The 15,344-nt window shown below is 39.6% G+C and overlaps 2 protein-coding genes across 2 annotated transcripts in view; one reads left to right on the top strand and one right to left on the bottom strand.

Moving 5' to 3' along the window:
- Positions 1–15,344, bottom strand: part of DOCK2 (dedicator of cytokinesis 2) — a 257,870-nt gene that overhangs the window by 149,602 nt on the left and 92,924 nt on the right. The window lies entirely within an intron of this gene.
- Positions 1–15,344, top strand: part of INSYN2B (inhibitory synaptic factor family member 2B) — a 79,387-nt gene that overhangs the window by 54,152 nt on the left and 9,891 nt on the right. The window contains 6 exon segments of the mRNA XM_033139851.1: positions 6,557–7,273; positions 7,275–7,431; positions 7,434–7,523; positions 7,526–7,838; positions 7,840–8,490; positions 11,051–11,125. Of these exon segments, the coding sequence (XP_032995742.1) occupies positions 7,157–7,273; positions 7,275–7,431; positions 7,434–7,523; positions 7,526–7,838; positions 7,840–8,490; positions 11,051–11,125 (1,403 nt within the window). The 5' untranslated portion in view covers positions 6,557–7,156.

The raw sequence follows: 15,344 nt of genomic DNA, 5'->3' as shown, positions 1-15,344 counted from the left end.
TTTTCCAGTTAAAACCAAAAGCCCCAACAGTAAGTCCCATTCAGCTCAGTAAACTTGCATAGGATTGTGCTCTTAATCTAATAATCTTAAATGATGTGTGAAGTTTATGTTAAACAGAGCAAGTTCCAAGGAGACGATGTTATTGCAAAGAGCAAATGGAAACCTTTTATCCCTCCTCATAAAAAGTAAAGAGGCTAACATAATAACTGCTACTCAAATCAATACACTAACAGAGAAGTGCAGTTCTCCACAAGTTTACATCCCCAACAGCTTTCTCAAAATGTAGCCGGGCTATCTAAATTATCTCATGCTCACAGGGCCATCTTAAGTAAATCCGGCACCCTGGCGTGAAGATCCCTCCGGCGCCCCTCGTGCTCCACCGGGCAGGGCTAGGCGCGGCGGGCGGGGATGCCGAACTTGCGCTCCACCGGGCAGGGCCAAGTGCAGCGGGCAGCCAGAGGGGCAGGTGGGGACGCTGCCAGCTATGCTCCACCTCCGCCTGCTTGGCTGAAGCAGGAGCACGGCGCTGCTGTCCAGGGAGCCCTGGCTGCAACGCCAACGGGAGGCTCGCCAACGGCCTCCCCATGTCCGCAGCCCAAGAAGAGGTGGGCGAGAGTGGTGCTGCTGGCGGGGCTGGAGGATGCAGGCGCCCTCCTCAGGCCATGGTGCCTTGCGCCAGTAGCTTCAATGGCTAAGACGTCCTTGCATGCTCAATTCATTAACTAAATAGGATGGGTTTTTCAAAACTTGTCTGCTTTATTAGTAATTTTGTGGCATTTGCTCTTGAGACAATCATTTTAATTGACTCTCCATTATTTGCAGACACTGAATGTATTTATCAGATTTGTTTCCCCAATTTCTGATCTTAAGCAGCTCACATTATTCAGTAAATACAGAAAAATTAAATCCAAATAGATCCCTGAAGAGAAGGGAGGCAGGAGAACAGAACCAAAAAGCAGCAGCAGCAACAAAAACAAACACACAGAGAGACACCCAAGAATCTTTTCCCACACAGATAAAATTCAATTTCTGTAACAAAGGCCAAAAGAACAGGAGCAGAAGCAGCTCTGTTCTGACTTGGGACACACATGTGATGGTGTTTGCCTTTCCTTTCCTTTCCTTTCCTTCCTTGCTTGTCCCAAACAGGGCAGCTGTTATAGATGCTGTGTGGAGGGATCTAGGCATGGCCACACTTGGCCCTCCAGCTGTTTTGGAACTACAATTCCCATCATCCCTGACCACTAGTCCTGTTAGCTAGGGATGATGGGAGTTGTAGTCCCAAAACAGCTGGAGGGCCAAGTTTGGCCATGCCTGGATCAGTCCCACCAGTAAATAAAGTCAAGGCATCGGATGGTCTTCACCTGCTTCCCTAATATGGTTTCCTTAACCCTGGATAGCTGGCCTTTCAAGACCACTGTGGTTGTAGTGGTGGAACTCCTACTGAGATGCAGCAACTGTGTGTCATTGGCTTGCACATAATTTGTGGTAATTGTATGCAACATGCAAATAACTACACATCTTTCTAAAAATTATATTCTGCAGCCTATACCAACTATGCATAGACTACACAACCAACTCTAGCCAAGCAATCCAGATCCCTAACCCGATGTGGTGGAGAAGGTTTAGATGAAATGGAGGCTTCCCTCTGCTGGTCTCTGCCAACAAAGGAGCCCTGCCTCTTAGGAGCACCCAGTGTGCCAGCTCAGATGGCAAGTGAGCAGAAGCCTCCACCAGTGCTATCTCCACTGACAGTAACCTGTAGAACAGCTCCTAAAACAGAGCATTCAGATCTGACCTGGGCTGGAGCAGGATCTGCTAGATCTAGAACCAGATCTGTTGCCATTGTGCGATAGCAATAGGCTGGATCCAGGCTTCTTCACTGCCCAAGGCCAGCAACTACAGTAGCAAATATACTTTTTTCCCCTGGCCCCCACCTTCCACCCTGACCAGTGCGAGGGGCAGAACCGTGGATGCAGCAGTGTCGACACTGCTCCATTAATACCTGCCACTGCCAGCCATGGGCTTTAGATTTTGCTCTAAATGTATGTACTTGAGTTTTATGATTTCAGCAAAGACAATTACTTGGCCGAGAGAAAATAGAGCAGAAAATATGTCATAAATGTTTTGTGAGGCAGCACTGTGAACAAGCATGTCTCTGTGCTGCACGATCAATCTGCTGATTCTTTTAAAAAGTTACAAGAGCAGGCCATAAATCAGAGGTACAATTTATTTGCAGCTTTATAGAGACATCCTGAGTCACAGAGTCTTAAATGACTTTGCCTTGACCTTGTGTGCATTTTTGTTTTAAGAAAAGATAAGAGTGTTACATTCCCAATTTTATATTAAACGGTAAAATAGGAATGCTCCTTTTTCTTTCTGTTGTTGTTATTACTTGGTTGCTTTCCTGAAAACTCAAGGATGTTTTGTTAATTTTGTTAAATGTCAGAAAAATAAGACAGCCAAATGAAAAATTTATCTGTCTGTCTATCTATCTATCTATCTATCTATCTATCTATCTATCTATCTAATATTCCACACACAGAAAGCTTCATGTATATACATGGGTATAGCCAGGATTTATTTGGGGGTGAGAGACTTTATGTTGCAGGGACAGAACTGAGTTATCTACAACGCAGTTGGTTCAGTTAGTTATGTATTTTATTTATTTATTTACTTGATGGGGGGGACAGTTGCGCCTCCCTGCACCCACCTGGCTACACCCATGGTATATAATCTGAACACAAACTTCAAACAAAATACAAAAATACAGGGCCAAATCCATGCTTATTACTCCACTCCAATCTGTCCCTTTTTTTCTCTTTTTCTTACATGGCAGAAGAACAATTGGTGTAAAAGTACAGCTGCTGACAGGGCACGTACCTGATAAATATTGCTTGTCTACCTTCAATGAATCAATAAGGTCAAGATGTGCCCAGCCAAGCAGAGGTTTTGCTGGTGGAATGACTTTGCTTTACTTAAAAAAGAGAAAAAAACCTTACTATAAAAAATAGTAATACATGAAATGAGTGATTATGACTTACTCCTTCCCCATTTTTTTACAGAGTCATCTATATTCTCTCTCTCTCTCTTATTGAATTTAATATACGGTATTATTGGTATTTTGTATTAAAAATATATTCAATACCTTATCATAGTCTTATCCTTGTACTGTACCTTGTTCCATAGCTGTCAACCTTTCCCTTTTTTGCAGGAAATTCCCTTATTATAGCATTGGGAAACAGCAGGGAGGGTTGACAGCTATGCACTTGTTTCTTGAAGGATTTGGTCCAGAAAGGTGGCTTATAAATATTTAAATAAATAATATATAATGGTCCTAAGTCCGAAAAGAGGTTTAAATAATCTTCTCCATAGTTCTTGGGTGTTTTGAGTTAATTGTGAGAGAAAAGGTGCACTAAAAAGAAAAAAGAAAAAAAGAGGGAGGACTTGGAAACAGAACAAAAAGCTCATTTTCCTACTTAGAATGGTTAAATATATTGTATTGCACTTGTGGTTAGGAAGGCTCCCCATAAATGGTGTGCATGTGTGTCAACCTGGGAGTGTGGTGGAGGGGAGGCAGGGAGAGAAAGTTTTGGTTGCACAAGTGAGAAATACAGTGGTACCTCGGGTTAAGAACTTAATTCGTTCTGGAGGTCCGTTCTTAACCTGAAACTGTTCTTAACCTGAAGTACCACTTTAGCTAATGGGGCCTCCCACTGCTGCCGTGCGATTTCTGTTCTCATCCTGAAGTAAAGTTCTTAACCCAAGCTACTATTTCAGGGTTAGCGGAGTCTGTAACCTGAGGTACCACTGTACACAGAAATTACTATCCAGAGAGATTTGTACCTACATGACAAATGAATAGTAGAGGCATATGACAGACAAGAGACATGACAGAAGAGAATGAGTTTGGCGCTATTGAGAACATGCATGAGGAGACATTAGAAGTCTGCATAGTGGTGGGGTAGGTGGATTCTAAGTTCAACAATTCACTGATTTGATAGTGGGGGCTGAGAACTATATGTACCAGAATTTACCAACTAAGGTACTGGTAATAGCTACAGATCTCTAATATGTATTATATTTCCTTATGCAATATTGAAGGACTGTTACACAGGGCAGGACCTATGGATTCTTAAAGAAAAGACAGCCAAAAATCCTCAAATAACCGACCCACTGAAAACAGGGCTAGATCTAGACACACCAAAGAAGCGGTTCAATTAAATGCGTTGTAAATTTAAACAGGGAAAATGGGTAGAGAAAAACAAGAGTCCACAGCACCATCTGGTGACACAATGTTATTTGGCATATACAACACATATAAATCGATTTTTCTTTACCAATCTAGCTGAGTCCCAGTGTTCTATAAAAAAAGATTTACTTAAATTAAAGGTGATGCTATTAACATTTGTTCCTGTATCCCATCAAACTCCAATGAGTTCTTTCTGGCCTTCCTGAACTTACAGTTTAGCACAAAATAGGGCTGTAAACTCTGCTGTGGTTTCTTATGTTATGCAAGTTAATGCTGGCCATTAAAATCTGGCCTAGGATGACTTGCCTTAATAGTTTTGCTGTGGATTTCCTTCAAGAGTACTGTAAGAAAAATGTTTCATACATTGTTCCCTTGTACAGTGCTTGTCTCAAGGTATCTTGAAATTTGCTCATGCATTTTTATGATGCTATATGACCACAAAATTCTTAAGTACATTTATATTGGGGGCAGGGGGGAGTGAAGCTTTTGCTCAAACAGCAACTTTTTATTATTATTTCACCTCTAAAATGCCTTTTATCTCCTGGGAAAACTTTGACACTGTGCTGTGTTAGCATTTTGCTGGCATAAATTTCAGTATTTACAACCCATAGAAAGAAAAAGCACATTGATCAGATGTGGCCCTTTCTTCTCTCTCTTTTTCGTAGTAGGTAGTCTCTACCAAAATTCAAACCAGTTTTTTAAAAAAAAAAACCTTTATCAATCACCTAAACGTTATTAGGAACGCATGTACTGGGAGAACAAAGCAAATGGGAGAGAAATTGATATAGTTTTAATATTATGCAGAGTTGTCACTTTTTTGGATGATACATTTAAATGAATTCCATATTTATGACTGCACTTGGGTAGATTGAATAACTTATCTGATATAACGCATCACAAATTGTGCTATAAAATAAAGAGCCAAGTGAGTAAATACTGCTAGGAAGACTCACCGTGCTAGTCTATCAGTGTTTACTCAAAAAAATGTCCCACTGTGTTCAATGAGGATTCTTTCCAGGTAAGTGTCAGGTTGCAGCCTAAAGCTAATCATGAAGGAATTTCCAGAGGGAGGATGTTTCTTTCCCCGCTTGTTATCATAGGATTTTTAAAGTTTGAGGATCCTACGATTTTGTGAACGAACATGCTAAAAATAGATCTATTTGTTCTTCACAGGACTTTTTATCCAGTTCCGATTTTAAGGATTAAATTCAGAATTGAATTTGTAACCACACATAGATGAAACCAAATCAAAATCAGGAATACAATTAATTTCTCTCTGGGAAAGTTGTCATAAATAAAAAGATACTTCTGATTCATGTGAAAAGCCTTGAGTGGAAATAACATACTGTATGCAGGAAAATAATGATGCAAGTAGGGTGTGTTTTAAAAATGGAACTTCTACCCTATGCATAAATCAGGTAATGATAAAGTAAAACAGCCTTGGCTTATAAATGAAATTCAAGTCTTAGGCACACTTTGATTCAATGCTTCAAAGGTGATCAGAACCAGGCCAGGTTGCTTCACTGGTTGCTGATACTAGATGGAAACAGGTGTGCTTTAGATGGTCAGCAGTCCACAGGGTATATGCAGAGCCCAGTAACGTCATTTGATATCTTTCTGGTGTCAGGTGAATTCCTTTTTATTCAACCAGGTCTTTCAGGTGTTTTAATTTGTGTAGATATGGATTCAAAGTCCTGGTTATGACCTTACACTCAGTTTAGCCCTAAGTTACCCAAAGACCTATCTGCACACGTATTCACCTACCTGTAGCCTGAGATCAACACCAGAAAGCCTGCTCAGATGCCCATCTGTTAAGACTATTAGGTTGGTCACTACCTGTACTAGAACCTTCTAAGTGGTGACCCTGCAGTTGTGGAACTCTGTCTTTTTGGGAGTGTGACAGGCGTCACCCATAGCAATGCTTTGAAGACCCATCTCTTATCAGTGGGTTTTGGTGAGTAATATATATTGGAGATTTTATGCTGTGGGCCCTTGAATTTTAATATTACTTTGCTGATTTATTCATTAGATTAGTTAATTGATCCTTTTTTCTTATATTATTTTTTGTACTGCAATAGCTGCAAAAATAAATAAATAAATCCAATAAGTCACTTTGTGGAGAAGATTTCTCAAAATCTTACTAAATATGAATAAATATTTATTAAATAAATATCCATAATTGATTAGGCATTATTTTACAGTCCATTTCTGTTATTTGATCACATAAAAAAATTAGAGGATAAGACAGCAGAATACTTTAAGAAAGCTACTTTGACTATTAATTGTCAACTCTTTTTCTTTTTCCAGAAAAAAAATACTTCTATGTTTTTCTGCAAAGACAGGCTTTCGGAGACCAAAAATATTTCTGGATCTCATCTTTATCACTCAGTTCGCCAGACGTCCTTAACCCCACAGTTCTGTGAACAAGATCAAGGAATACACTTAAATAATTTGCTTCCAGTTAATCCTGTTGGATGTGTTACTTTCATTTGGACACAACTCTCTGGTTTCTGTTCAGCTACTTAAGATTAGTTTCAAGAGTAGCAGTGAGAAGATGGGACAACAAGAAGAAAAACCCCTAAAGAAAAAGTCTCAGTTTATTGTTAAAGGATATGTTCCAGCAAAACTATGCATCAGGGAGGCAAATGCCCCAAACTGCTATTATGCTTGTTATTTATATTCTATGCAAAGACAAAATATCTGGAATCAGATATTTAAGTTGTAAGTTTACTATTTAAGTCATAAAATAATATTTTAATAAAAGAGTAATAAAGAAAAACCCAAACACCGGGAATTGCTAGCAAAAATATACATGGCAAGTCCACATAAAATGAAAAGTTAGGTTTTCACCTAATAACAATAGAATCTGTGGCCTCAAGCCAAATGTTGCTCAAATGACCAAATGAAATGGGTCGCAAAGAAACACATTATCTGCCTACACTAAATTGCGACTCAATGGCTCAGCAAGGCATCAAAGTGCGCCCTGTGCTGCTGAAGCGGAACAGTCTGGATTCAGTGGATTTTGAGGAGGCAGCCCCACCATCGCAGGAGCAAATCTCAACAAGTCCGGTTCAAAGACGATGGAACAGACAACCCACCTGTGGCAGAATCAGAACTGGAGACAGGAGCTGCTCAAGACCCATGTGAACTGGGTAAAACACAAACGTCCCTAGTCAGTGGTTCCCCTGTCTCCCTCCCTCTCACAAAGGATTACAAAACATTGCCATACAGACTTCTCCCAGCCTCAGGAAGCACTTTCCAGTATTTAAAAAGAAAAAATCACAACAAGCAAGTCCTTAACAGAAATGCCGAATGAATCTGAATATTCAATTCAAGTCAATGGCAATCTTTCTGAGCAGGACATAATCTCTTCCAGTCTCTCTTACCTAAGTATCACTCAGCATTTAGATGATGGACCAAGAGCGGCCAGTCGGCTGTTTCAGAGGGTGCCTAAAGCACAAAGCAATGGGCCTGTCCATTTGGTTTCGGATAAAATTACAATACTGGAAAAGGCAACTGTTTCTACCCAGGCCCCTGAATACACACACCTGGGTTCTGCACAAGACAGTTTTTCCATTTATGGCCCACAAACAAATGGACATCAGTAGCCCAGTTCATTCTTCTACAACTGTCAGACAATCCAATGAGATCTGTTCAGTGCACATGGGCTCAGAGAAATCTCTCCCCTGCATAAGTAGTAACTGCAATGAAGCCAGTGTGGATCATAGTTCCTATGAAGAAAAAAACTATACTGAGCTACTTGCATTTAAGGATGACACTAGCACTAAGGAAACCATTCTGTCATCGCCTCAGCTACACCACAGTTCATTCTGCTGCTCCCTCCAAGAACATCAGCAGCCAATACAGCAGAAAACAGACTCTGACCATAAGACATTGACTAATGATAAACAAACAACATCGTTCACTAACAACAATGCATCACCTTCTGTTCCCTCATGTCAAACTGTAACAGAGAACGTTTCTACCAATACCGAAGTGCCACAGTATGACAACTGCTTAGAAGGCTTTCACATAAATGCCTATCTTCCAGGGGCTGAAATAAAACCACACAACAAAGAGATTAAAGAAATTAATCAAATTCACTTGGCACACAGCGAGCTGTGTGCCCTGCAAGACAGGCTCCAGTCCGTTGAGGAATCTTTGCAGTCGAACCAGGAGAAGATTAAAGTACTTTTGAATGTAATTCAAGATATGGAAAAGGCCAGAGCCCTCAATGAAGGGTACGGTGTGTTTTGGTATTTAACACTACTTTGTTTATTAACACTAACTATATATTTTCACACAAAAAACTATCCTCTGTTTCTCTTTGCTAACAACACTATCCCCTAAACCAAATCTTCCTCTTATTCATTCAGGGTTATATAACCATAAGGAAACTTGAGGAGGCCCAAGGGGAGGTCCTTCCTGGATTTTCAGCTTGAATTTTAAAACCATTCCTAGTTCAGGCTTCCCAATCCTTCATATGTTGTTGGACTTCACCTCCCAACATCTGTAACTACTGGCCATGGTGGCTGCGGCTGGTGGGAGTTGGAGCCCAAACATCTGAAGGGCACCAGGTTGAGGAAGGCTGCTCTAACTCTCTTGCATGTGATATATATTTTTTAAACTGCTTAACTGTTTAAGCTGTAAGAAGCAAAACTGCACCTGCTTTCCAATGTTCTAGCAAATTAGCACAAAGGCAAGTAACATATTTTTAATTTTTATAAAATCAAAAATATATTAGTGTGCAATACAAATAAAACCTTAAATATATTAAACCACTGGAATATACCTTCTGGCTGTTCTGTACTGATCTCCTTACAGTGTATTTCAGGCACCCTCAGCTCAAAATGCCTGGCTACAGGCCTTTTTCTATAATGTGCAGCAGTGAAAAAGCAGTACCTAAAGCTAGTTCTAGTACTGAGCTTGCCGTTTCCCGTGTTATCATCCAAGACATACCACAATCCTTTTTTATGAGTGGGGAACCAGAGGCCCTCCAGTCACTGCTGAACTACAACTCCAGTTGTCCCTATGATCACGATCGTCGCTTATGGTGGCTGGAAACATGGTGGTGGGCTATGGGCTCTCAAATTTCTGCAGTGCCCTGTGCTGTGCTAAAATTTGGTGCACCCCCTCCCTCTCGTGCTCCATTCTACACCATAGTTTTGGTGCCCCCTGCAGGGCAGTGTCAAGTGTGGCTGCACCAGTTGCACTACCCTAAAACCACCTCTGCTGGAGCATCAAACATCTGGAGGGCCACAGGTGCCTGATCCATAGCTTAATTCCACAGAAGTGCCTGAAATATCAACATAGTTCTCAACTCTATAACGAATCAAGCTTTAGGTTTCTAGTGGTTCTTCTGAACTCGTTTTATCACTGTGACATTAAATTTGTAATGTTTGCAATTTTCAAAGAACTTTCATGGTGGCACAACTATCATTCAGTGCTGAAAAGAAGAGTAAAATTAGATCCTATGAGAGAATTCATGGATTCGTTTTGGGCCGAACATGCCCACACCCATAACTCAGTGCAAGCTGTCAGTGAGTAATGGGGTGATTTTGACCCATGGGAATGAAAATCCCACTAAAATGTTACATCCAGGCCATTTCACTGCAAATAGGCTTACGTTATTGCACTCATCTCTAAATCATTCCTGATAGATGACTGCCGAGCCCTGCCTTGAAGGAAATTTCCAGGAATGGCAGCTTGGATATTAGCTCAAGCAGGTAGCAACTGAAGGAACAAATGCTGCAAATCATGTTATTTAAAATTAAAACATTCTGTAACAACATGGCTTTTTGGGAGACTTTAAAATAATTCTTATCTCTGTTAAAAACAAAACAGGGGCAGTAAACCATGTGTGTGAAATAGAAAGATAGATAAGTGCGGAAACAGAAGGGGCCTTTCAGGAACACTTACTTTTAATTAATGTGCCCTTATAATAGTAGTTTCTGCTCTTGTCATATCTCTTCTGTTTTCCATAACATTTCCCACTCATATATTTCCATCATTCAGTCTGATACTACTAATTACAGCTGCATGTAACTGCATGCAAACAGGCATAGCCTCACTCATATGCTCATGATCACAAGGATAAGTTTAAGTGTGAACCAGGCAAAACACAAGCATCTCATTTGCCACTGATGTATACTCTTCAAGGAACAGTAGACAATCCAAGTTGTCTGATGAGTGTACCTGTATGAAGCATATCTTAATAGATGGTTACAATTCATACTTTACATTTTTACTTGAAACATCCCCTTTAAATATGCAGTATATTAAGTGGCCCACAGATACAATACACAGTAATTTTAACAGCACTTCCCCCCCAACCATTGCAATCCAAAGCCTTACCACCATGGATTTTGGAATCCTTGTACCACTGGTTCACACCTACATTTTCCCCAATGAGATATATCTGGAATTTGGTGTAGTCTGATTCCATGTAAGAGAAAGAGATAACTTATTTTGAGCTCTTTTAAGGATTTAGTGCACTCATGTTTACTCAGAAGTAAATTCTACTGTAGTCAATGGGGCCAACTTCCCAATAATCTGGGAGTAAGGCACATTAGATTCAATGCAACTCTCTTCGAGTATAGACCTGCATGGGATTGTGCTGTAAGAAAGTACTGTAGGATTCCAGTCTAATTCAATCAAGGTAAAACCAAATTCCTAATAATATTCCTTAGTATTTAAAGCATTACACATGGAAGTGCCTGCAGAATAAGTGTTGTGACTGAGGAGTTAGAAGTAGAATTGTTGGTTTTCTAAATAAATCATAGTACCTATTGTTTATTGCAGGCGGAACTTCTACCGCACTGGCCAAGATCTCAATAACTGCAGCACTTGCCAGAACACGGCATGTATCATTTACAGGTAGGTAAAGGTAAAGGTAAAGGACACCTAGACAGTTAAATCCAGTCAAAGGCGACAATGGGGTACAGCATTCATCTTGCTTTTCAGGCTGAGGGAGCCAGCATTTGTTTGCAGACAGCTTTCTGGGTCATTTGGGAATATGTTTCTAATTCCAAAAGATGCAGAACATGTTATTTAAAAATTAGCATATGTTTGTAAAGTACAACTGGTATAGCCAAATATTAATTTCACCTATATGTCTAGGCAGCGGCATAGCTTTCCACTCGGGTGCCTGGTGTGTGTGGGGGTGTCCTACAGTCGGGGTGAGCCTCTCCAGCGCTTGTAGCCTCTCCACCGTCTCCCTCAGCTGTAGGGCGGCTGAGGGAGAGGCAGTAGGCAGGCGCAAGTCCCACGCTGCCATTTCAGGCAGCGCAGAACCTGCAGGCCCTAAGCCACCAAGTCACTCCTAAAAAGTTTATTGAGCCCATTTTTTAAAAAAAAAAACAAAAAACTTTTGTCACCCTCCCCAGTAATGACACCCAGGACGCACCGCACCCCTTCCTCCACCACTGCGTCTAGGTCTGTTCAAAAATTACACTTAACACAGGCACAGGCTGTACAAGCCTGTGTGAAAGAGTATTGTCTTGTTGATTTCTACAGCTCATTTACTGTGCACACAGTCTGTACAGTTGTTGAATATTATATGTGAATAAATATTTGAGTGTCCAGGCCAACTGATGTACATGTGGGTATAGATTGCACATTTGTTGAATGTAACATGTGAACATGTTACAGTACAATCCTTCAGTTTTGCAAGTGTTCCATTGGCCTCTTCTTAAGACTCAGATAATGATTTAATATTCCATTCAGCAAATGAAGACAGGATGCTACTATTTCAGTGTCAGGAAATGCACATGGGTTTTTCATGTGAAGTCAATTAATCTATGAATGTAGGACTTTGCTACCTCAATTAAACATGTCTGAGGCCCACTTGTACATTGTGCCCTCATGTCAGTTCTTTGAGAAATCAAATGAGAAATTGCTGAAATATGTAATGTATTGTTAAAACAAGTTTCCATGCCAGAAGACTGGAAGCTGGCCAACATAATGCCAATATTAAACAAAGCATCCAGGGGAGATCCAGAAAACTGCTTTATAATGCTTGTCTTGGTTAAATTAGTGGAAAGCATTCCTGAGGCTAGAATAATTCAACATGATGAGGTTTTAAAGCCTAGCGGAGGGAACTGCTGTATTTTTTTATTGTAAAGTGCTTACTACTATAGAAATAATAAATGGCCTTGCTTCCCCTTAATTGCAGTTGTCAATGCAAGCATTTAAACAGATGTTATCTACTAGGTGCTATATACTTGAATTTTATTTTATTTTTAAAAAAAACCTGCACAAAGAAATTTAGCAACCATGGGATAAAAGGACATCCTCTCCTAGATCATTTCAGGTTAAAACTTAAAAGAGAGGAAGCAAATATGCAAATACATCGACAGTTTTCTGGCTGGACACAGTTGGAAGGAGTGCTGGACTATGCGGAATTTTGGTGTCATCTAGCAAAAGTGCAGCTACACTATTGGTTTAATTTTATGTTTTCTGCTTTGCTTTGGTAATTATCCCCTGCTTCATTTTCAATATCTGCATATTCTAATTTGCATACATCTGTTTTGAATTTTATGAATAAAAAATAAATTAGGAAAGCATGCTTGTAAAGTCCCGTACAACACTGGCACCCAGCAGAGACAGGCAAGTGCACAGACGGCTCACCAAGTATGATTCCATTCACCAATATCCTCTTCTTAAAAATAAATAAATCACAATTTTACTAGAACAATTTTACAACAGCTTATTTCTAGACCAGCTTTCCTGATATACACATTTATGCATGAAAAGCAAGAGCCATCACTTAAACTGCAGAACTGAGTCACTCATTCATCTCAGAGTATCTGACGATGGAACCACTTTGAAGTTTTTCCTACAATATATATAAATTTTATGAAATTAAAATAATATAAACTTCCCCTTTAGCAAAACGACTGATGTTATAGCTCCACAAAGCAGTTCTTGTGGTTGGCCTATACTAAGGGGAAACACGTCAATAGAGAACAAAACTGCTGTGATGCCAGTATGGTGGTTGTGCTGCAAAGTGAAGCAGAAGCCAAGGTAGAGGCCCCTGGTAATATAAGTTTCTCCAGAAGCCTCTAAGCCCCTGCTTATAGAAAAAAACTTACTTTATTGTAGTTTTTACATAGTTAAATTTATCTCAATCATCTGATACTTAAATTACTTGCAGAAACAAACTACCTGAACAAATAAATCACTGAAATCCAAAGAAGACCAAATATATAAGCTTATCAATTTTTGAGAGAAAATGTTCTGCATTGGAAACAGGATAGATCAATAATCTTGCATGTTCACATTCATTCTGAAGCCTCACATTATTTAATATCCTCAATTAAGTCAACTGCCTGTCTGCCGGTTTATGGAAGAAGCATAAGCACCAAAGTACTTTTGTGACATCTACCAAGAAAGCTTTATTTCCTATCTCTTAATATAATATAAAGAGCTAGTTTAACTTAGAACAACTCATCCAGTTTATTAGTTTAGACATTCAGTGAATGTCAGCTTCAAAATTATAGGACCAGGTATCCTATAACCAAAGGAACTGTGTTGATTCACTAAACTTTACCACATACGGGGCATCAAAATCATGGTAGATATATGCACAGGTTGAAAGGCAGTATGCTTCTAAATACCGGTACAAATTGCTGGAGAGAACTATTTTCTTATGTCCTGCTTGTGGGCTTCCCAAAGGTATTTAGGGCATAGAATCATAAGGTTGGAAGGGACCATGAGGGTCATTTGTTTGGCCGCTCTAAAAAACAGTGGTCTAGTTAAATGCTTCTTTCTCATTCTATATTCTTGCATGATTGTTGAAACTTTCTAGGCAACAAGCACCCAACTACAACTACAACTCTCTTGAGTTTTGTTGCTTGCTTCAGATTCTAGGAGTTAAGGCTTAAGAGCCATCTCTTTTGACCAGCTCATGTGACTGCCAACTATCTGCCCCATTGTGCAAATTCTGCCAAAATTCAATAACCCACACCTTTTCTGTCCTAGCCCTCCTTTCCCTGCTGTGCAGCCATTCCTCATCTGGTTAAAACTCCCCTTGCCTGCAATTTCTATGATAGATAGTGCCATATTTTTGTTGTTTTTATTTCCAACTTATATATGTATTTATTTCTAACATGTATATGCCACTGTTAAAAATAAATGCCTGCAATATTCATGTAACAACATTCTATACAGAACTCACTATCGCAATGGAAAAGTGATTGTTTCACAAGAGATGAATATTGCTGTCTGAGTACTTGGAAAAGGCAGAGAATTGTGCCACTCATTACTGTAAAACAAACTGGTCATATCGCTGCCATACATCATGTGAAACATCTATTTCTATCTGCAGTACTGGGGAGATTTTCTCCCCTTTGTAACAAGGTGGGATGTCTGGCTACTAATTGAACTCATGGACCTTTTCAGTCCCACTCAACTCTACCTAACAGATCCATTTACTCCTTTCAACTGTGTTAGAATGGTGGGTTGGGAAAGGGGGGGGATCTGGTTTTTATTTTATTTTAAATTTAAGCTGCATATTGTGCAGTGAGATCTTCAATTATGCTTAATTTTATATTTTTTATTACTGTACTGAAAGTTAGCCCAACATTTTCTTGGTTAATTTTATCTTCTAGTACCATACAAAATATTCTAGGGCATAAACCAACTTTAATCAAAGTAGTTCCTTCACATCTGAGACTCCCTGTGATTTTAATTATCTTCCCCACCCACCCATACTTAGAATTGCTGCTGCTTTTCATTGGGCTACAGGTCACCAATACAGCTTGAGACCATTTAGGTCACTTTTAAATTATACATTGCCATTGAGGGAGGTTTACATGCTACCAAATAACTGTTACCACAATTTCATGTAACTAACCTTAACAGATGAAACTGCTAGCCTCAGTCTACAAACAATAAGCAAAACATGGATCATTGCTTCTTATATGCTTTTGAAGCAAACATTCTAAAATCAAGGTCAAGCTGGGAGGCGCTTAAAGGCAATGGTCCATAGTGGATGCTGACTAACTGAATGTGTAACTGAATGTGTGTCAGTTTGCTTATTAAGTATACAATGAATAAACATATCTAATAGGAAATTTGAATAAGTACACTGCAA

The sequence above is a fragment of the Lacerta agilis genome, chromosome 2 (assembly GCF_009819535.1).
Source record: "Lacerta agilis isolate rLacAgi1 chromosome 2, rLacAgi1.pri, whole genome shotgun sequence".
Taxonomy (NCBI): Eukaryota; Metazoa; Chordata; class Lepidosauria; order Squamata; family Lacertidae; genus Lacerta; species Lacerta agilis.
Note: the sequence above shows the minus strand (reverse complement) of the source record. Positions and strands in the feature narration are given on the sequence as shown.